This window comes from Rhinolophus hipposideros, assembly GCF_964194185.1.
Source record: "Rhinolophus hipposideros genome assembly, chromosome: 6".
In the NCBI taxonomy this organism is placed as follows: Eukaryota; Metazoa; Chordata; class Mammalia; order Chiroptera; family Rhinolophidae; genus Rhinolophus; species Rhinolophus hipposideros.
The window spans coordinates 62,027,757-62,050,212 of NC_138052.1; the positions used below are offsets into that span (position 1 = coordinate 62,027,757).

General features: G+C 38.5%; 1 protein-coding gene across 1 annotated transcript; it reads right to left on the reverse strand.

The window, feature by feature from the left end:
- Positions 1-553: 553 nt before the first annotated feature.
- On the reverse strand, positions 554-21,944 carry SLC40A1 (solute carrier family 40 member 1). The gene is made up of 8 exons (XM_081052634.1): positions 21,538-21,944; positions 20,990-21,057; positions 15,909-16,068; positions 13,566-13,681; positions 12,489-12,615; positions 5,603-5,848; positions 4,123-4,785; positions 554-2,370 (listed from the first exon to the last, which is right to left on the reverse strand). Exons 1-8 carry the CDS (start codon positions 21,578-21,580, stop codon positions 2,057-2,059), a joined length of 1,737 nt encoding a protein of 578 aa, XP_080908760.1. The 5' UTR covers positions 21,581-21,944; the 3' UTR covers positions 554-2,056.
- Between the last annotated feature and the right edge of the window lie 512 nt (positions 21,945-22,456).

The following is a 22,456-nucleotide window of genomic DNA, read 5'->3' on the forward strand; positions in this document are numbered from 1 at the left end:
AGTCTGGCAAAATGTCCATATTAAGAGCTGAGACCTTTGCTAACATGGCTCTATTCATTTTACAAGGTCATAAGCCCTCGGTTACAGCTGCAAACACTCAGGGCAGATCTCCAACCCCAGCTGGGAGAGTGAGTAACCTGTTCCAGACAGCAGCCAAACCTAACACAGGCATCTACTGTCTGTTCAAAAGTCACGGGCAGATCAGTAGTTACAGGGTGATGCCAGAAGTCCTCAAGCTCACAATTTTAGGGGAAAGAAAAGGAACCTCTGATCAACTATGTCTGCATCATACCTGCGTCCCATGACCCATCATTTTGTGACACAGATCAGCAAATGTTTGCTTAATATGAAATGTGGCTCTACTCTCTCTGAACTATCAGCAGGAATCTATCTTTAACTGTCATTAGTTAGGTCCAGCTTCTAGTAATATAATAGTACCTCACCGGCCAGTCCAGGAACTGCTTCCACATGATTAATTTGACTCGATCAGTAAAGATATTAGGTAGGTAGGATTGGTTTTATACTATCATCTCCAATTTACAGAAGAGAAAATAGAACTGGGGGAATTTAATGTGACTTCTTCAAGGTCAAAGAAAGAGTACTGGGCCTCACGTTTACTATAGCTTTACCCAAGCCACCATAAACTAGATCTATGAACAGGGAGGTAACACTCGACATTATGAGTCATTATGAAACTGTAGCTCATTATAGAGAAAAAAATACATTATCTAAAACAGATGATATATAACAAAAGCAATTTTAAATAATTGGAGATTGCAATTCAGGAAGATTTTTAAAATATTTTTATATAGAAATATTTTACAAAGATTTTACAGTGTAGCAAATCATTATGTCATACCATAGAAAGAAGAAAAAGATTAAATCTCCAGGATAAAGAAAGTGCTCATAGCAACATACTGCAGTCTCCATGAAAGTGCATAAACGGTTAAGGCAAAGTACCATGTTGGTACTGGCATGTTGCAAAATGACTTGTAAAACAGTTTTTAAAAATATATACAAAAGTTTTCTTTCCTCCATTCTTCTCAAAGACATTTAAAAGGGATACATTTAAAAATAACTCTTGGGTACAAAACAGTAAAAGTAAAAATGCTCTACCCCAGCGTGTTCAAAGTAAATCAAGTGATTGACAAAACAAAACCTTTCCAAGTGTGGGCTTGCTTTCTACGTTTAACCAACCAGGCAGAAAGCTGACTCCCTCATGTTCCAAGATGGAGATCATTAAGGAGAATTAACTTCAGATCTTGCCCTTCTGTGTGACTTTTAGCTTCTAGTTTCTATGACCAAACTACTTGCAAATTTGAAGTCATTATGCATTCACTGTGTTATAAATCTACTTTTATAGTTTTGCTTATACCTGCAGCTTACATGATAGCCATTTTACAAAGTGCTACATATGCTTAACGCAATATTTTGCCCTATCTGATAATAAAAACATGAAGGTGCTCTCTCAAGTTAAACCATAGACCCAATTAGAGAATTCTAGTGAATTTTTTTGTTTTTCTACATATATGTAAATCCCTTAAGATCAATAAGGATAATACTGGTTATCAAACTTTAATCTTAGTACATGGAGCAGAACTTATTTATTTTTATAATAAAACATAATAAAATACCAAAGAAGTAAATGAGCTAGATTTGAATAAGAGTGAGTTTTAGGGAAAACTGACATATCTGAATTCTAGTACAGATAATTAATATCTGCCAAAGAATAACTTAATTCACCTGGCTAGCCACTCTTTTATGTAAAAGTTTATCTACTCATGAGAAATAGGGAAAATCAGTGTCATCATTTTAGTATCCACATTTAAACTGAGTTGTCCTTTTCCTGTATTTTTTTTTCCATCTTTAAATGTAAGGAAAATTAACCAATTTATTTCTGCTGACTAAGGTTTCCTAAATAGCTTTTAGCCCTCAAGGTATCATTGTGTTAAAACCAGAGAGAGACCCCCAGCCACTTATTGGAATTCTGAAGTAAAAAATAGGTACACGTGCTCTGTGTAATCTAGTAACAGGGATAGCAACAGTTAAAACTGTGTTACACAACAGATGAATTAGTTTGATTGTCATTTGTAACCTCTTTTTCATCAAGACCGCAGGAAAAAAGCTGGTTGCCCAGAGTTTTCTGAGCAAATCGGAAATACATGATGTGGCCCATTGCCACAAAGGAGACTGAAATCAACACGAGCAAGCCAAAAGCTTCAGGATTTGGAGCCAGGATGACCATGATAAAATGCAGAAGATCAAGAAGGTAGTTCATGGAGTTCTGTACACCATTGATAATGCCTCTTTCAGATTCAATTACATTTTCTTGCAGCAACTGTGTCACAGTTAAATCAAAGGACCAAAGACCTATAATAAAAGATATTTTTTTAGACATATTCAAACTCTAAAATTTATAGCCATATATTTCAGATTTATAACTTACAAGCTGTTGACATGTGCAAAATACACATTTTAGCACTATTACTTTAAAGTCACCATATATGTATTTAACATAGCCTTGACTTCGAGGATTATTTTTCATTAATAAATACTGGGTTATTAGTGGCTCTAAGAAATGATTTCTAAAGCCACTAGTCAAAAATAAGTCTCATCTAAAAACTTCTTAATTCTGTTTTTTCTGTGATCATTCATACTATGAAAGCCAAACTCTGAAATGAGAGATATTGTAAGTACAGTCATATGCCACATAACAATGTTTTAGTCAGTGATGAATTGCATATGTAATGGTGGTCCAGTAAGATTATAATGGAGCTATACAGTGACATTACAGCCATGGTGGTGACATGGTAACACAATGCGTTACATGTAGTAATGCTGGTGTGAAAAAACCAGCTGTGCTGCCAGTTGTATAAAGTACAGCATATACAATTATGTACAGCATGTATTATACCTGATAATAATAAACGACTGTAACTGGTTTGTGTGTTTACTGTATTATGATCATTATCATTATTTTAGAGTGTACTCTTCCTACTTATAAAAAAAAGTTTGCTGTAAAGCAGTATGCTGTGTTAGGCCAGCCGCAGCCTCATATATCTCCTGTTTACTGTGATTGAATCATTTTCTCTTGTGCTTGATTTAGTCTTATATTGTTTTTCACAGTGACACGCTGTATTGGCTTGTAGCCTCGGAGCAATAGACGACACCATGTAGCCTGGGTGTGTAGTAGGCTATGCTATCTGAGTTTGTGTTCACACAATAAAATCACCTAATGACACAGTTCTCAGAACATACCCCCATCATTAAGCGGCGCATGATTGTACTAGTATTTTTAAAGTTTAAAACGAAAGGACCTAATATATTGTTATGGTTAAAGTGTAAGGAAACTTTAAACCATTGTTACATTTACAGCTTGGGTTCTAACGCCTCTACAATAAAGCTGTCTTACTTGAATATTAATGTCTTTGATAAATTAATAAACCACTTTGTATCACAAGATAAATAATGGTTTCATTTCAAGAATGAATTCAGGAGGAGATAATTCATCAATACTCTATTAATGATTACTTCAGTTTTGCTTTGTAAGAAGTCTTTATATTATGTTTCCTTCCAGCGCTATAAAATCCATTTGTTTGGCAAAGTATACATACATATCAGCTAGAGAAGACCTTTGAAAGATTTGGTTTTCTAACTACCGTATCTTTTTTAAAAAAAATTAAACCAGAAATACTATCTTTTTTACCTTGTCCCGTACAAATATTCTCTAAATTATAGTCCTTTTGGTAAAGTTATTGCAATATAAAGATTGTAAATTACTAATAAATAATATATAATTATTATAGTTAATATCCATTAAAGAATTAAATAACATTGAAAGAGTAATATTTAAGATACCCATTTTGAAATTTTTTTCAAGCCCCAATCATGTTTTATCAAAATATATGTAGATATATACATACACAAATATAGTCTTTTTAAATATAAAATAAAAATTTCATAATGAAAGACTATACACAAGGATTATACACAAGGATCAATAGTGGATTTTGCTTAAATTAACATTCAAGGAGTATTTCAGATCATTTATTATTGAATCCTCTGAACCCACAGTGCAATTAGACACTTTAATTCATTAATATACAAAAGGAGATGTCTTACCAATTCTAGCAGCAATCACGCCTGCAAACAGCAGACTGACAGAGATTATGGACTCGGATTTAGGCCCCATGTACACGTCCAGGGCAGTATTAGTAGATTCAGACCCGTTGGACATGTACATTTCAGTTGTAAAGATGATTTCAGGAATTTCTGTAGGTATATTTGTGGACAGTGGCTCTGCTTGAATGAACCTAGAACGGATATCTTGAAAAGGAGAAACAGACAAGTCCAAAGGGCTTCCAGGCATGAACACGGAGATCACACACAAGATCAAACAAGAAACCTGTGCAAATCCTGAGATCAAACCAGTCCGAACCAGGCCACATTTTCGACGTAGCCAAGTAAAAGCCACAGTTCCCATTATTCCAGTTATGGCTGATGCTCCCATCAAAATACTAAGGATGGACCCACTCAGCCCCTGAGTGTAGGCGTACCCTGTGGTGATGCAATCAAAGCCCAGGACAGTCATATAGAGGAAAGCAAGGCCCAGGCCGGCCAGAAACACCGGCTGGTTATAATAGGAGATCCACCCATCGCGGAAGGTGCGGAAGGGCTCAGCCATCTGGGACGCACAGCTTGGCTCTTGCTCATGTTCAAGCTCATGGATGGGGGCGTCTTTCTCACCCATTAGATGAGTTCCCTCCAGGGATTTTGGCTCAGTTTCTGTTAACAAAAGACATCATTATTTGGGGGGAGAGGGCTTGGGGAAAAAAGCCAATTATTTTACTCCGTATATTTTCTTCCCTTCTTTCCCTCCCCTAGGGGTACCCTTTGCCATTAGAATGTAGTATGTATTTTCTTTTTTCCAATCTAAGTATTCCAGCCTTGGAACAATCTCCAAGTAGCAATTATGTTAAATAAAATACTATTGATCTCAATTGCTCATGTTCTCTCGCTCTCTCTTTCTCTATCTCTCTTTCTCTCTCTCTCTCAGAAATTATACTCCCACTAAAGTAATACTCATCAGATAAAAATACAATAACTGTCTGGAAAAACAAAGCATCGCATTTTCTGGGGTGCTGTTAAGATTCCATTTGTCCAGAAGTCCATCTTCCTCTTCCTGGGAAACGCCCACCTTCATGTCTTCAGTCCCTCCCACTGTCCCACAAATCACCTACAAATGGCATGTCACTCCCCTCTTCATCGTCTCCTAGGAATTCTCTTGTTCTCATTTTTATTCCCAGTCCTATGGCTTAACTTTTCCCAGCCATCCCTCAAGTAATTTCCCCTCTGTGTCTACTGCTTATATTAAGGAAACGGGTCATGGGTTCCATTCCAACCCCCTGGGGTTTCACCTAGCATCCTTTCTCAGCCCCTCAAAAGCCTGTGTTTTCACTCATCTACCAAAGTGATATATTTAACCTCATGCAGGCGGTCAGTGGTACTAAAATCTGATATAAATTCAAAATAGTTTTGGTACTCACCAACATCAAAGGTCTGAGTATCAGAATAAAAGGATTGATCCCTGTGTTGAGTTTACCTTTGTGTAAATTCAGCTGTTTCAACTCAGCTTCCTCTACTTTAAGAACAGCTTTCACAGCTAGAGCAGGGGTTTTCTGATAAACCTTCCAGAGCAGAAAGTACTCCACACACATGGACACCAAATTCCATCCCGAAATGAAACCACAGCCAATGACTGCAGAGCCAAATGTCATGATCTGGCCGACAGCCATGGGGGCCAAGATGTTGGTCAACTGGTCAATCCTTCGTATTGTAGCATTCATATCTACAGTGGGGAGGAAAGATGCAGATAAGTGTGCAAACTTGTCAAAGAAAGACTGCCCACTTGTATAATACAAACTCAGAGGCCAAGCGTGTATATTCCTAAAATATAAATTCCTAAAAGCACTCTATGAGCAAACCACAACCATTTTCTTAGAAAATTCCTTCTTGTGTGGATCAATTCATATTAAATTTGCCTCAAAAATTTGATTCCGTTGGGATTTTATTAGTCTAACATCGGCTTTTAAAATGAATACAATTGTGGAAATACATTCTTTTTTTTCCCCCCCAACAAAAATTTATTAAACACCTATTATGAGCTGGGCACCATTCTGGTACTATAATGAAAATGAAGAATATCTTTTCCTGTCTTCATTGAGTTTACATTTCCATGGGAAAAGAAAGACAATAAATCAACAAGCATATAAATATACAGCATGTCAGATGTTCGTGAAATATCATGGTGAAAAATAAAGCGGCAAAAGGGCATAGAGAGTGCTCAGAGGAAAAGGGAAATTTCAGTTTTAAATATAGTGAGGTCAAGGAAGAATGCTCTGTAAAAAGATAGCATCACAGCAAAGACATGAAGTGGTAGGAGGCAAAAGAGTGAGTCATGTGGATATCAGTGAAAAGAAAATTCCCAACCAAGGGAAGTGCCAAAGTCCTGCGGCAGGAGGAGCATGCCCAGAATGTCAGAGGAACAGCAAGGAGGCCAGTAGGACTGAAGCAGAGCAAGGAAGGAAAGAGATAGGAAGAGATGAGGTCAGAGAGGGAGGGTAGACTGGTCCAGTCAGTTAAGGCCTTGTGAACATTAGATGGACTTAATGTTTACAATAAATGAGTCAGAAAACCTTTGGAAGCTTACGAACTGAGAAATGGCACAGTGTGACATATTTTCAAAGGTTCATTTTGGCTGCTGTGTTGAGAAAAGACTGTAGAGTGAGGGTGGGGGGAGGTGGTAGACAAGAGTAAAGACACAGAGATAAGTGGGAGATGATAGCAGCATGGGCCAGGACACAACAATGGACATGGAGAAATACACACTGGGACATACTTTAAAGGGAAAACCTGAGACTTGCAAACCGATTAGATACGATATATGAGAGAAAGAGAGGAATTAGGGGTGACTCTAAAACTTTTTTCCTGAGCAGCTATTGGAAGGAGAGAGTTGCCACTCACTGAAAAAGAGAAGGTGTGGGAAGAATCAGGTTTGGGGCAAAATAATGAGTGTTTGCTTCTAGAGATTTTGATTTTGATAGGCTGACTGTCATGCAAGAGGCCAAATCAAGCAGGCAGTGGTTAAATAAATCGGTCTGGAGTTTAGGGAAGAAGTATGCACCAGATTTGGGAGTCATCAGCTGGTTGATTTTTAAAGCAACATGGCTGGATGAGATCACCAAGGGAGTGAGTGGAGACTAAGAAGAGACAAGGTCTGAGAACTGAGACTTGAGCATGCCAGGGTTTGTCAATACTGGTCAGGAAGATGAGAAGAAAATAACCAGAGAGGAGAAAACCAGGAGAGTTTGATGTCCTAAAAGCTAAAAGGTGACAATGTTTTAAAGAAGGGGGAGTTATCAATTGGCAAGTGCTGCTAATAAGTCACGAAAGGTGAACACTGAGAAGAAGCTCTTGATTGGCCACATGAAAGGTATTGGGGAGCCTCGCAAAGAGTAGTTTGGGTAGAGCAAAAAGGGCAAATGCCTGACTGGAGATGATTTAAGAGACTGTGCCCACTCCAAGGGACACTATTTATATTACATTTTAAGTAATTGGCGCACTCTGGATTCACAATGTGATTGTTGCCTCCCCTCCCCCCAGCATTATGAAAAGTGAGGCCCTGACCAAGGAAAGGGATTAGAAAGAGTGAGCATAGATATCTCTGTTTGTTAAGTTCCACTGAAAAGGAGAACAAAGAAATGGAGTGGGGAGGGGTAAAGACAGGGATATTCATACAGCATGTTACATGCTGCTGAGAATGATACAATAGATGAGAAGGGATGGCATTTCAGTCTATTGCAAAAGTGGAAGAGTTGTTCTTAGATAGGAACACAAATAATTCGACAGCAGCAAGAGTATAGGCCACGTGTATGGCTTCCAGTCCAAGCAGAAAGAGCGATGTGATGGTGGGAGCACATGATAGTTCTCATTTCTTCCTTTTTCTCAGTGGAACACAAAGCAAGTTCCTCAGTGAAAGTGAGGATGGGAGAGGGGGTACTAAATGTGCACAGATAAAGGAGAAAGTAAGAAATAGTCCTTTAGGAAAGTGAGAAAAGGAAAGGTCCAAAGAAAATAGTATGATCATCTGGCAGCATGAAAGAGCCAACTTGGACCCAGTGGTCATGAACTCTAAGAACAGTGAGCAAGGGTGTGTGTTTTTCTCCAGCCCTGTTCTACTGTGGAGAGTGCATTTATCCAGAGTCTCGGGAAAGCAACGGAAGGAGTGAGGGGCAAGGAAGCTGAGGGTACATGCTATAAGGCGATCATGTGGTCAGAATAACTGACCTTGGAATGTAAAGTGGGTAAGGAAGCGAGACAAGAGAGGTCATGAACAGTGAAAAGGTAGTGGAATTAAGGACTTGTAGGCAACAGCCAGGTTGGGCGTGGGGTATCAGGAGTGCGTTGGAAAGATAGAAGGTGGGAGTTCAAGACTTGGATGCCTACGGTAGAGATAATGGAAGGGGAGGATTTAGTGATGCCGAGAAGGTCTAGGGCACGACCATGGGAATATATAGCTGAGTCAGAGTGGATACAAAATAAAGGAGAGGAAGTCAAGAAAATTAGCGAGTGTCTCATTCTCTATCTCACAGAGTGGAAAAATTAATGACACAAGTCCTGCTCAATCATGTGGGGCACCAGACGGAAAAAGCAATACGTGACTAAAAGTACATTAACTGAAAATTACCTTTATTCCTTCTGTAGTTCTTCCTGGTCCTAAATTACCTTCCAATTAGTCCTATGAGTGTATAATACTTATATGATAACAGGAGAACTTTGATACAGTTCACCTTTCACTTGAGAGGCAAAGGCAGTCTTCATCCAACTTATACGTGACCGTTTCTGCAGAGGCTTCACTAAATTCCTTTGACCTCCCAATAGTAAGTTTCCAACTTGTATGCTAACAGAAATGTAGAATTGACCCAAATAACTCAATAATTTGAATCCAAAAGTCAAGTACTAATGAAAATATACACTTGGATCCGAAAGCCCAAGAACAACAAAATTAATTTATTTACAGTGGTTTGTTATTCTTTTACTACCTCAATTTTCAAGTGCTCACGAAGCTTCCTAATGCCACCAATTTCTATCTTTTATATTATACTTAGGAATTTAATGTTTAGGTGTAATGTTGTGTCAGAAGGCAGCTTTTATTTTTCTGCAGCAGAATGAATTGAATAATACTTTTTGAAAAAGACCCAGTCATTGTACCTGTAAAAGGCTAGACAAGAAACAGACCTCTGAAGATGCAAACATATCCTCTTTACAAACTTATATTTATTCTTCTGTAAACAGGCAAATGTGTGCTCATTTAAAACTAATTTAACTGGTTTCAGCTACAGCTGTGGCACAGACTATGGCATTAAATAACTACATGCTCTTATAAAGAGTATAGTACATCTCATAGAATAGTAATTTTTAAAAGTGGATTTGCTGAGCAAATAGCAACCAGCAGGTTTGCGTACCTCAAATATGAAATCAATTTTTAGACAATAGAGTTCAAACAAGAAATGTATCAACCTTACCTGATCAAGCTAACTAGCAGGTGTTTTCATTAAAATGGTGGACAAGAAAAACCTCAGAAGCTATTAATAAAGATTGATTAACAAAGGAAATAGGAAAGGAAATAAAACACAGATGGAGTAAAATATCTGGGAATAGGAAGTGAATCAAACAGGTTTGACCGGCTGAATGTCATGGCACAAGGGAATGTTTCGACAAAACACTATAGCAAGTGCCTAGACAAGATAGTTAACAGATTAACTAGATGTGAAAAACAATAGCTTCTCTGGAGTTGTCTAAACTAGATCGTTAACAGCTATATTTTAGCCTGATACCCCTGAACTTCTAGAACTTTGTAACCTTTAGAGAAATTTTCTCTTGTTCTTTATCCTCAGGGATACAACTCCTAACTTTAAAACCTACTCTGAAATCAAGAAACACTGGGATAAGGGAATGGGAGCACTTAGCATCCAGCTCACCTTTCCTCTTTATGTGCACACCCCTCCCCTTCACACACACACACACACACACACACACACACACACACACACAAACACACACCACAAAGCACCCACAACCCACACACAGGTTCAGCTGTCTCTGCCCCGATCCCTTGGGTTCCTGCTTTGCTGGCAACCTCAAAAATCAGTCTGAGGAACATAAATGATTCCCTTCTGGAGCAGGTACCCCTGTGTACAGACACAACCTGAGAGGTACCTGGAATTTCCCTCTCTGGGTACTTCCCGACCCCCCCATTCTCTCTTCTATTTTTCCTTTTTCTTTGTTCTTCAACTCTGCCTTAGAGCAGAAATGGAACCAAAAAGCCATGGTGAGACCCTTGTGGACCCTCAGAACTAAAGAAATGTTTGAATCCTGTTTTGAAAGATGGTTGCTAATTAACACAAATACAAATACTGGGGCAAAAACTTGAGGAAAGACAACATGGGAGTTTGTTCTTCACCAGGCTACTCATCTGCACTGCTGGCTGGATGTGTAAAAGCACCACTTGCTAACAGCTAACGTACAGAGGACAAGAGGTCAACAGGCTGCTTACTTCCTCTCTTAAACTTGAGAAATTCCAGAAGGCTAGAAAATAGAAGAGCTGGCCTTTCACTCTGCAATAATTCCTAATACAAAGAAAGAGAGCTGAGAAATGGGCAGTCATGTATTTGTTCTGGGACATCACTTCATAGTCAAAAAGACCCACAAAGTTATGTGGAATCTTTGATTTTTTTGTTTGTTTTATTTATTTATAAAAACAACTAAAGATTCTGAGTAACTTCATCATTACTCAGCATATATATATATATATATATATATATATATATATATATATATACATATATATATATATATATATATATATATATATTTTTTTTTAACAGACTGTTCAGACTTCACAGAGTATAAATGAGTTAAGAAATTCAGATCAGGGAAAGAAAATCATTTCCAAAGCCAACTTTCCCCCCAAAATATATTCTAACAGATATGTGCTCTACTTTAAAAATATATCCTTTTAGACCCTTTGAATTTTAAAATGTGGACATGTACATACCTAAAAGAGTACGTTAAAAAGAGAAAGTAAACAAACAAAAAACACAAAAAAGGACAAAACCTTATCTTACAGTTCAATGTGACAAAAAGAGATACAGAATTATTTCATAGTACTAAATGATCACAGGAAGAAAAATAAATGAGAATCACCACTTTAGCTCCAGAGAGAATTTCCTGCAGTACAGATTCACACGTGCCCAATTCATCCTGGGCACACATCATCCTCTAAAGTCATTGTGGTATTATTACCTACGTATAATACTGCTACCACAAAGTGATGATTTAAGCGAATTCTTTTTCTTCTTCTAGACCCTCCACAGATTTTGTTCCTTCTCTCACCACCTCCTTTCTATCTTATTTCCTTCTTAAACCACATTGTCCAGTCAAACAAAGTTGCTTGCTAACCCCAGCACCTAATCTTGCCTTTTGTGTCCCAGAAGCTATTTAAGTCATCAGGAATGCTTTTCTTGCCTGTTAGGATAGTTGGGCAATGTGTTTGTGATACCCATTATCTCAATGACCAGCAGAGTTGATTCAGCTGATCTGATCAATAGATAGTTGTACCCCTCCTCCTTTACCCTGTGTAATTATCAGTCCACTTTGTGTCTGTGTGCTGGATGAGGGGCAGGTAGAGAGTACTGAGGGAGGGAGGTTATTCTGAGCCCAAGTAATATTGCTGTAATAGGACATGATACTTTGTAAGCATTCTCCCATCTGTCTTTGGCCGCTTGTATATGTGTCCAATAACAAGTAAGAGTGTAAGCTTCTTAAAAACTGCATTCTGTCTTCTAATTCTTTAATATACGTAACTGCAATTATTTTACGTCATACATAAGTTATACTTTATATGTGCTGCCGAAGCGAGCACATAAGTTATACTTTATAACTTTAAAGTAGAAGAAATTAACTTATAGAATCTCTTCTAGAATTAGTTGTTTCCATTTGGTTTGGAGAAAAATATCCACAGTATGACTGGTAAGTACTGCTAATAACATCACTAGTATGACTAATAAAAATCTCATGTCAAATTTTCACTGTTCTAAATATTAAGTGAACATTTAGAGACAGCTAACAAAATTTTTTAAAAAGAAAAACAATTTTTAAAAAGAAAGAGCTCAAAAGAAATGTTCATCAACAAATTTGCCAGGTTTGCATAGAATAATAGAGAAGTTATTGTAACTTAACTTCCTATAAATTAATTTCATAGTAGTGAGATAAATCTTTGCACTGAGACTGATAATGTTGTAAAAAAAAAAGACTATGATTTCACTTTATTGCTCTTAAGAAATACCCAGAAATAGTCTCATTTATTACCTCTGATTTAAAGTGAATTCTGACATAACCCATTTAGTTAAAAGAGAAAACCAAATTACCTGCTAATTTGCTTCTGTCTTCTCCTGCAACAACAACAATCCAGTCCCTTTGGATTGTGATTGCAGTAGCAGTACTGGCCAAATTTGCAATGTTTGCAATAGTGATAATCAAGATATAGCAGAAAGTCTAAAGAATTACAGGGAAAAATTGAGTTAAAATGTCAGTTTTACCACACTGTACTTAACACCTCACTGTGCAATGTATTTTAAAATGGTCTTTGGTGCATGATAATCAAACTTTGACTTCAATTTTATTTATAAAAACTCATTTTACAAATGAAACAATAAATACCAGTGATCAAGTTAAAGGGCATAATATCTTTCTGATTCCTATCATCTATAGTCCATATAATATAAAAATTATAATAGTCATATGCATATTTATGTGCCAGGTATCATAAAGTGTTACCATAGGGGTAGTTTTGCATATTTCCCCCACAAATATCTCTTTTGGAAAAAACATTAAAGGGGAAGTGAGAAGACCTGTATTTTTAAGTGACAGTTCTGACACTTTCTAGTTGCATGACAATGGACTAACTTCACTTTGTCTCAGTTTTTTTTCATCAACAAAATGAAGGGAATAGACTAGAAGATGTCTACTGTCCTAACGGGCTTTGAAACTCTACAATACCAGTCCAAACATACATAAGACTCAATAGTGACATCAAATCCATTGCTTTCCACTATACCCCTCTCTCTCTTTTCCATCATACTCTCATGAAATCATTGTGTGAGAAGCTATCCAGTCCATGTCCACAAAAAGAAATACCAATTATTACTGGAAGCACACAATCATGACTGATTTAAATATAATAAACTCTTAGACGTGCCACTCAAAACAAATAGGAAAAAAACCTAATAGGACAAAATTTAAATTCAAACAATATTAATGAGTATCTATTATGGGAGAATAAAACAAAACAGAAAATTTAAGGGATATTAAAGTAGACATAGAGATCAATATTAAAAGGTTCCATTTGCAAAAAGATACTCCCTAGCCTCAAAAGATTTTCTTTCATCTTTTACCACTATCAGATGTTCAATTTTCTGCCTTTTAGAATCTCACTGAGAACTTACAAGAACCCATCCATGGTACATGGTCAGAAGCTCGTTTTTATGTAAGAAAACCATCATCAGGATGATTCCACACAGGATGACCGAAACATTCTGTATCACCAGCGAAGTCTGGGCCACTGCACAGAGGGAGAAACAGTGTTCATTACACACTACACCAAAGTGTCCCAATGGGGCTGTTTTTATCCACATATCACTGTTCTACTACATTAACGTAGTAGTAATATTAGTACTACTGTTCAAGTTACTATAAAAAAGAAAAAATTCCTGAAGTAAATCCTGCCTCAGCTATTTCTAGGACCCAGCATATGACACCCGACAGACGGAATGATGAAGTGCTCATCATTTTTTTTCTCTGTTAACTGAAGCCATTCATAATGACCATATTTTCATTTAGTTTAGTCTCATGAAAGTTTACTATTATAAACAGAACTATATTACATAGACAAGATCCATCTCTCAGCTCTTTGTTGCTTAAGCTAGAATAAGAACATGTAAGAAGATGATGGAGAAGGTTAAGGAGAAGATCATGAAATCCATAGCCCCCTACATGGCAGGCTGAATCTGGTAATATAAGGCGGTATGAATACATAGAAAAGACATGTAAAAATTTGTCAAGAATAAAGCAGCAGTGTTTTTTGTTGTTGTTGTTTTGGCACACTATTTGCCATTGTTATGAAATTCTAAGCTATACCTTTCCTCACAGAAAGTGTCAATTTTCTTGCAGTGAGGCACCCACGTAGATAAAGTGCTAGAATAAGAACAGGTAAATATACAGGTAAGACACCTTCTAGTCTTTTCTCTGCCACTTACTAAGGTAGACGATCCAGGACAGGATGCCTAATATTTCTTATGCCCATGTCTATAAGGTGAGGATACCAGTACATACCTGCCTTCCTTACTTTACAGAGTTATCATATGCTCAAATACTTATTAAGGTACTCTGAAAGACATAGAGTTGTATATGTAAGGTATAATTACAGCATTTGTCTTCAAGGGCAGTAAAGCTCTTTCTGGCTTGGAAGGTCATATCAAAGCTTCAAGATAAAACAAACTGCTTTCTGAAATTAGTTTGAAATAAAATCCCAACATATAACTCATTCATTGATGTATTCATGCATTGCACAAGGAATAAATACCAACTGAATGAGGTTCTCAGCTTTCAGGACTCCACAGACCAGAGGAAAGACAGACACGTGAACAGATAATTCTAAGTACAATAGTATAGGGATTAACAAAGCCTGATGAGAGCACAGAGGAAGAAATGGTTAACTTGGCCTAGAGACACAAGAGAAGGTTCTCATGGAGGGTGACATATGAGTTGATTACATGGGTTAAGTGGGAGATTGCTAGCCCACCACACTTTCCTTCATCCAACTCAATATTTTTCCTAACCTATAATTTCAGTGCTCAGCAATCATAAAGTTCAAGGACTCTACAAATAATATTTCCATTTTCCTATTTATAATTATGTACATACGTAGGAATCTTTTCTAGGGTACAAAACTTTTTTGCATATGCATTTTGAACTGCTCATTCTCAAAACAAAAAAATGCCCATCTTGACCATTTTGCTAATAACATCAAGTCCTGGAATTTGATAATCCAAGTGCTTTCCATCCAGGAGCAGTCATCTTTCATCTACACTGAAAGAAACTAATGATATCTCCGTCTTTCTCCAGCACCTAAGACAAACACAGCCAGATCTTGGCATTGTCAGGTGAGCAATTCAGGAAAATTTTGCCCTGAATGATTTGTCCACATTGCCCTATTATTCTGAATAACTGAATCGTTCAATCACTGTCTCTCTTTCCTATATAAAACTGAAAGATCTCAGTATTAGTGCTCTAGAATAAATATTAATATTAATACATTATCATTTCTTTTCCCTCAAAAATTTATGATTCAGCTCTCCATGATCCAGACTCAGATATTCTCTTGTGAATCTACAGTTCTCAATGCCCCTCCACACATCTCTATATGAAACCAGTAACCACAGGACAGATGTACACACTGTCCCAGGAACCTCACACTAAAAATCTCCAGTGTAAGTCATGGTTAGAAAGGATGCCAGAGTTAAGCAAACTTTCAATGTTTAACATGGTTCTCAGAAAAGTGCTATGGTGTTAATCATTAACATTTGGAATGTATGAATAGCCAAAGACACCAAAAGAAAAACCTGTAAACTCCATATCCTGGCATCCTAACCTTGTGCAGGAGCCCCAGGACCCTCCTGGCAGGGGTGCTGCCACCAAATTTCCCATCACTCAAGTGTGGCATGCAGGCCTGCATGGGGTGAGTGCCAGTGGTCCTATGAATACAAAGGCATCGCTGTAACAATACTCACCTTTAAGTCTGGCGTTCTTATCCACCCAGTCACCAATGATGGCTCCTAGGACCAGAACTGACCCTGCCACCACCAGTCCATAGACTGCAGTCAAGAGGAGGCTGTTTCCATAGAGCTCAACCAGAAACACAGACACTGCAAAGTGCCACATCCGATCTCCCTTGAATAAGGAAAGAAGAGAAAATGTTGTGCTGAGACAGTTTTAGTTTCTCACCAGTTATACTCAGGAAGTTGCTTCCTTATCAAAAGGGCACTTTCTGGCTACAGCATGAGCTTTTTCAAAGTCAACTCTTCCTCTATGGATTGAATACTGGTCGGGTGTTAAAACAGTGCATCCTGGCACAATGGAAAATGTTCTTGCCCAATTACTAAGTAAACCCGAAAAAGCGTATTAATGAAAAGTGCATAATCCTTTTCATTCTATAAAAAAGATGTAGTTTCCAGACCCAAGAAAGTATTTGAAGACAAAACCTGTTCCTGTGTGTTTCAGGTTTCCACCCAGGCCTAGCATTCACCTCTCCTCATAAAGTAGTTTGCTGCTGAATCAGAATGCAACTACAGTACACTTCAGAAACATCAGTATGCCTAGAATGTCAAAAAAATAAAAAGCTAGTTTCCCAAATTATAAAATGATAAGAACGGACTATATGACTTATAAAGCTTCTTTTACTTCTAATATTCTAAAATCTATGCTTTCTCACAAGTAAATTTCAAACTCATAAAATAGCAGGGCAATCAGAAAGATGAAATTAATATGGGAAATTCTGGCATCACGTGAATGAAGATACCAAAAATCAATGCATTAAGCAAATAGTTATTTTAACATTTTAATACAGGTTGGTTTTGAAAGGGGACAAAACTACTTATTTCTTCATTCCAGCGTACATAGGGAATTTCGAATTCTTTACTGAAAAATATGGAATGACAAATTTTTAAATGAGTCAGGTAAGTTAATATATAAGAAATCTATAATGGACTTTATTATGAGATTTTAGGCTCTTTCCATGACTTCTGAGGCTCACATAAAATAGGACAACAATCATATTCTATCCCTGGAAATTAGTCCAGGAAACTACATTCCCAGGCTAGGTTCCTTATGGATTTGACCCTACGTGGAAGTACTTACACTCCTCATTCTTTCCAAAGTCTGTTAACATCTTCCAGATACATTTAATGTATCAGGAGCAAAGTATTATCCTGGTATGTAAAATGATTTTAAAAATGTAATAATGCCAAGACAATAATATTTTGCATTCAGAACTTAAATTGATGTCCATGCACAGTAGCAATCATTTACAATGAATTTCATGTACACCAGTATTTCTCAAGTGGGGCGGGGGGGGGGGTGATTTTACCCTCCAGGGGCCACTTGGCAATGTCTGGAGCTGTCCTGGGTTTTCACAACTGGGAGAAGGAGGCCTACGAGCATCTACCATGCATAGGACAGTCCCCCACAGCAAAAAATTGCCCAGCCCAAAATGTCAATAGTGCCAAGGTAAAAAATCCTTGGTATAGAGGGTTAGGAACATACTTTAGAACCACAATTTCAAATTAGCATAAGATTAGGGCCTTGGTGGGTAGAGTGGACATAATCAAATAAATGTTAAAACAAACACTGGAAGCCAATGGCAGCACCATGTTTGAAAAAATGATTCTCACTTAATGGTCTGAAATGTGAGCTCTAGAACTGTCTGCACTCTCAACCCTCAGCACAGTGCATGGCCCAGAGCAGACACATAACAAACAACTGTGGAATCAACACAGGGGTGGATATGCAGGGAATCCCACTTGTGAACGAGTAAATACAGAGTTGGTGGCAAAACTAGACTGATGTATCAACTATATTTTTAGTATATGTTTTCTGTAAATGTTCAAGTATATTTGTTCTGTGAATGTTAATATGTACCATGATTAATATTTCTGAGAGAGCAATTTTTCAAAGTTTGCTTTGATCATAAAAAAAAAAAATGTTTCGAACTGAGTAGGACTTGTTAGTTTCAAATACAACTGTACTGAATAATTAAAAACATATGATACACATACAATCTGCTTGAAACCAATAAAAATACAAGTGTATATATTAAGATAAAGATGTTAATATGAATAGCAAATAAAGCTGTTTTCTTAATCTTAACATGAGGAGCAAATTTAGATTTGATTAGAATAAAATGTGATGGGAAGAAGGGAGGTACTTTATCCTAATCTCCATTCCTCTGAAGAGCTCCCAAGGAAAAGACAAAAACACATAAATGTCCCAAATGATAGGTTGCTTCCATGAGCGAACTTCCGCTTTCTTAGCCTAAAGAGTAAGAAATATTTCTACAATTGCCTCTTTCTTTTGTGTTGTTTTGTTTTCTCCTATTCTTTTTCCAAAATAATTAGTTTAGTTTCCTCTAGAGCAGGCCATCAAAACATTAAATGAAAATTTTCTCTCTTGCTTATCCCCATAGGGCACGTCACCTTCTTGATGGAAAGGAGTAAAATTGTTCCAGTTACCCTAACTTCCAAAGGCTTTAGGTTTTAAGAAGCAACAGATTATATGCTCACAAAGCCCAAGAATCAGGTAAACTCTAAGCAAATGTTGACCCAGTGCAATCTCAAGTCCACCCATTCCTTCCTTATGTCCATTTCCTGCCTTCCCATAAGCTCTCAGCATACTTTGATGATTTGCTTACACGTCCATCTAGACCCAGTGGACTGAGCTGAAAATCAGCTGAACATCAGTGAATGAGCAATCACAGTCACTTAATATTTATTGAGAGGCTACTCTGTAGGCAGTAGAAATTCAGCAGTACACAAAAATCAAAGTCCATGCTTTCACACAGCTCGCATCCCAGTAAGCAAAGACCAAAAACAAATCTAGAATAAATCAAGTGGTGTAAATGCTATGAGAAAAAATCAAATCAGGTGGGGCTGGAAGGTGGCATTTTGCCTGAAGTAGTTACAGAGACCTCTATGAGCCAGGAGCTGAGGGAAGTAAGGGATGGTGCCATGCAGACATCTGGGGTATAAATGGAGACAGTCCACAGGATAATGACATAAGATGTAAACAACTGGCCACCCTTTTTCACTGCCTTACATTATTAGTTATTTTTTTGTTATTAGATATATTTTTTAAAGTCCACACTAAACTATAAGCTCCTTGATGACAGAATCCACTTCTTACAGTACTTTGTGTTCTGATAGTATAGAATAAAATGTATTTATTGATCCACTGGTAGAAAGAAATGAAATTGGAAGTGAAAAACATTCAATCCTACACAAATCTACCCGCATATAACTTTCTACTCCAACACCTCTGTATTCAGTGTATAGGAAACTATGGTTTGGCAGAGTTGGTGGGGGGATAGATAGATGTATATACATAAGCACACATATTTTATTGTAATAAAATCAGGCAGAGTGTCAAGTGGGAGACAAAACTCAACAGGTAGAATTATTTAGAGTTAGAGAGCATTCCTCTTTTTGTAATCCTTTGCAATAAAAAGAAGCAAAAACCCTCTAAACTTCATATGGTTGTAATTGCAGGCTTGTTTTGTTTTGTTTTGTGCTGTTTTGTTTTTTATTCAAATTTCCTGCAAGAACTCCCTTTGCTCCATTTATTGTAAGATTGGGGTAAGTAAGCATCTGTCACTTTTCTTGTGGGCCTTTTAATTAACATGACAAAAAATCCTCCTGGAACAACCACAGTTCCACTCCTTTGACAAATCTGCCCTCCCAAGATCACATAAACCCTAAACTTATCTGTATTTGGAAATGAGATACATGGTTCCCCTAATATATAGGTTCAGACCACATGATAAGAATTTCAGATCCTATCCATCACTTGTTATTGGTTTTTTCTATACTTAGTACTTACTAAATTAAATTAGAAGAACAAACTATTGGTTTAGATTATTAAGGATAGTTTCACTAGGTTTCTCCTTAGAATCATCAGCTACTGGAAATGAAATAAACCTACACCAATGCTACTTTGTTTACACATATTTGCAGTCATTCCTCCCTAAGCCTCTAGGAAGACAAGAGCTTGCCTTCCTAAAAAGGCCATCTTTGAACTGCTATTTCTTAGAGCTGATAACCTAGCTTAATAATTTCCTAAAGGCATGGGGTACAGATTTACTCATAGGACAGTATACATTCATGTCTTAAGGATGACACAACAAATGTTCCAATTTAAAAACAAAACAACATTCACAAAATTTACTCTCCAAAATCTTTATCCTTACTCATGTATCTTTTTAATTAAATGTTATATATACGAGGCACAAATAGAATATATTCAGGCTTATTGCTTTTAAACAATAAACAATAAACAATTGTTTAATTTTAAAGATTCTAATCATCATTAAATAATACACATCCAACATCCTTTTGGGATTATTCTTTTTTGAGGGGTTCATGAAAAGAACCCAGGCCCACAGAAACACTGGAACTCTTCCAAGACCAAAGAGCAAGTCAAAGTAAGAGTTATGAGTCAGTTGCTGATTTTCACTGGATGATGATTTTTAAGATAGCTTGAGATACCCCACACATATCTACCTACAGATAACATTTATAAAGACCAGACTTTTCATCACTCAGATACTTATTCTTGGGGTCAATTGTATTTAAATTAATCTTAGAATGTTATTTTTAGCCTGAGTCAGTCACTTCACTATTCTGCTGTATTTTCATAGTGCAGTATGCTGGAATTTATAAATTTAACAAAAGAAGAAAACAGAGAAATATCTTAAAATGTGAAAGAACATTCTTGGTAGCAGATATCACCATTTACTAAGCCTACTAATGCAAAACACAATGTACACACAATGCAAATATCCCTGTCCTACTGAACCCTGTCTTTGGATAGTTGTCAGTCTACAGTAAGTGGTATCACCCAATAATTAAATAGCATTTCCAAACACCTATGAGAAAATACCTTTGGTGAAATTAATTTTTTCATTAAAGCATGTGTGTTTGGATGAGTTCTGCCTTCAGCTTCACGACACAACTGGAAGATGGTTTAAAATAAGTGGCCCAAATGAAAGGAAACAAGAAATTGTGTAAGTATGTTGTAAGAATTACTGTACACTCTCACTTACCCAAGTAGATAAAGAATGACCAAGGTAGAGAAGGAATTTTGCAGAGGTCAGGTAGTTTGCAAAGGATCCTGCAAAGACACACCGCGGAAGACAAAAAGGATATTTAATCACTTGAGTGATCTGAGGTTGGCATGTGTATACATTTGCTCTTGTTAAACGCGGCTACTAAAAAACTTCTGTGAGTGACAAACCATGCACATGTTATCAAGTCAACACTCAAATTCAGCACGACCCGTTTATTGGCCAGTCACTGCATAATGTCACACACAGGGAGGAAAGCTCTATGTTTCAACATTCTTTAATTCCATTTAAAAAAAACAAAACACAAGGCAATGCCAGTGTCCCAGTCTACTCCATCCTTGCCTGCGTACAAGCCCCTCTTCCCACACCCTGAAATTCATTTCCTCCTCGACTCCCACCAAAATAGGAATCGGACGAGCAGCGAAGCGCCCTAGCTAACCGCCGAGCCACAGCGCCGCCAAGTGCGGGACGCCGGGGGTCCCCGCCGCCCGCCCCGGGTTTGCGGCGCTCGCGTCCGGTCAACTCACCGCGGCCTCCTCCCCGGCGGTGTTGCTCTCTTGCCTTGGTCATGACACCAGGCGTCCCGCGCTTGCTCTTGCGCTGCTACGGCCGCTGCCCCTGCTGAGGTGCTTGTGGACTGGAGTGCAAGGAACTGAGGAGAGCACCGCCGAAAACACAACAGCCTGGTGCAAAAAGACCCCAACGACTACTAGGACAAATAAGAGACAAACGGCCCGAGGGTCTTTTTTTTTTTTCTTTCTGTCTGTCTTCTTTCCAAACTTAGCTAACACTGTAGCTGAAGTTGGAAAGGCAAAGCCTTATGGAAGCAGGTGGGGGGCTCAACAAGGCCGTCCAAGCCGTGCCGGAGCCCCGATGCCCCCGCTGGCGCCGCGGCCGCCTCGGGCCGAGCCCGGCCCTTATACCCGGCCGGGGCGGGGCTCCCTCCGGCCGCCGGCTCTGTTCCGCCCCCTCCATTTCAGGGCCACCCGGGCGTCCCCGCGGCGCGAGGCCGGCGTCTGTGGACCCCAGCGCCCAGCCGCCTCCACGCCCTTCGCAGGGGCTGCCACTCGGGGTTCCTGCGGCCCCCTGGCCACACGCCACCTGCGCGGCCTGCGGGGACTTGCTCCCGGCTCAGTCCACTCGCCGGGTTTTACCGCGCGCGTGGGTCTGGGAGCCGGGGGTGCGGGCAGGGGAGGCCGGCGCAGGGGCGCGGCGGGGCGGGGCGCAGGAGCGCGAAGCCCCGCGGCGGGCGCTGCAGGAACGTGCTTCGCACCCGCCACCTGGCCGAGCTGGGGAGCAGGCGGCCTCCGGTCGGCCACCGTGCAAAGCTGCGGCCTGGGCTTGGGGGATGGGGGCGGGGGGGTGGGTCTCTTTTTTGTTTGTTTGTTTTTTAACGACAATCATTTTTAACCTAGGTATTGACATGAATGTAATCCGTGTCACAGA

Coding starts and splice junctions, on each gene's coding strand:
- SLC40A1 (XM_081052634.1), bottom strand. CDS start 21,580: ATGACCAAGGCAAGAGAGCAACACCGCCGGGGAGGAGGCCGCG. Junction 16,069..20,989: donor GTCATTCTTTATCTACTTGG/GTAAGTGAGAGT, acceptor TCCTTATTCAAG/GGAGATCGGATGTGGCACTT. Junction 13,682..15,908: donor TAAGAACGCCAGACTTAAAG/GTGAGTATTGTT, acceptor CCCTCTGTGCAG/TGGCCCAGACTTCGCTGGTG.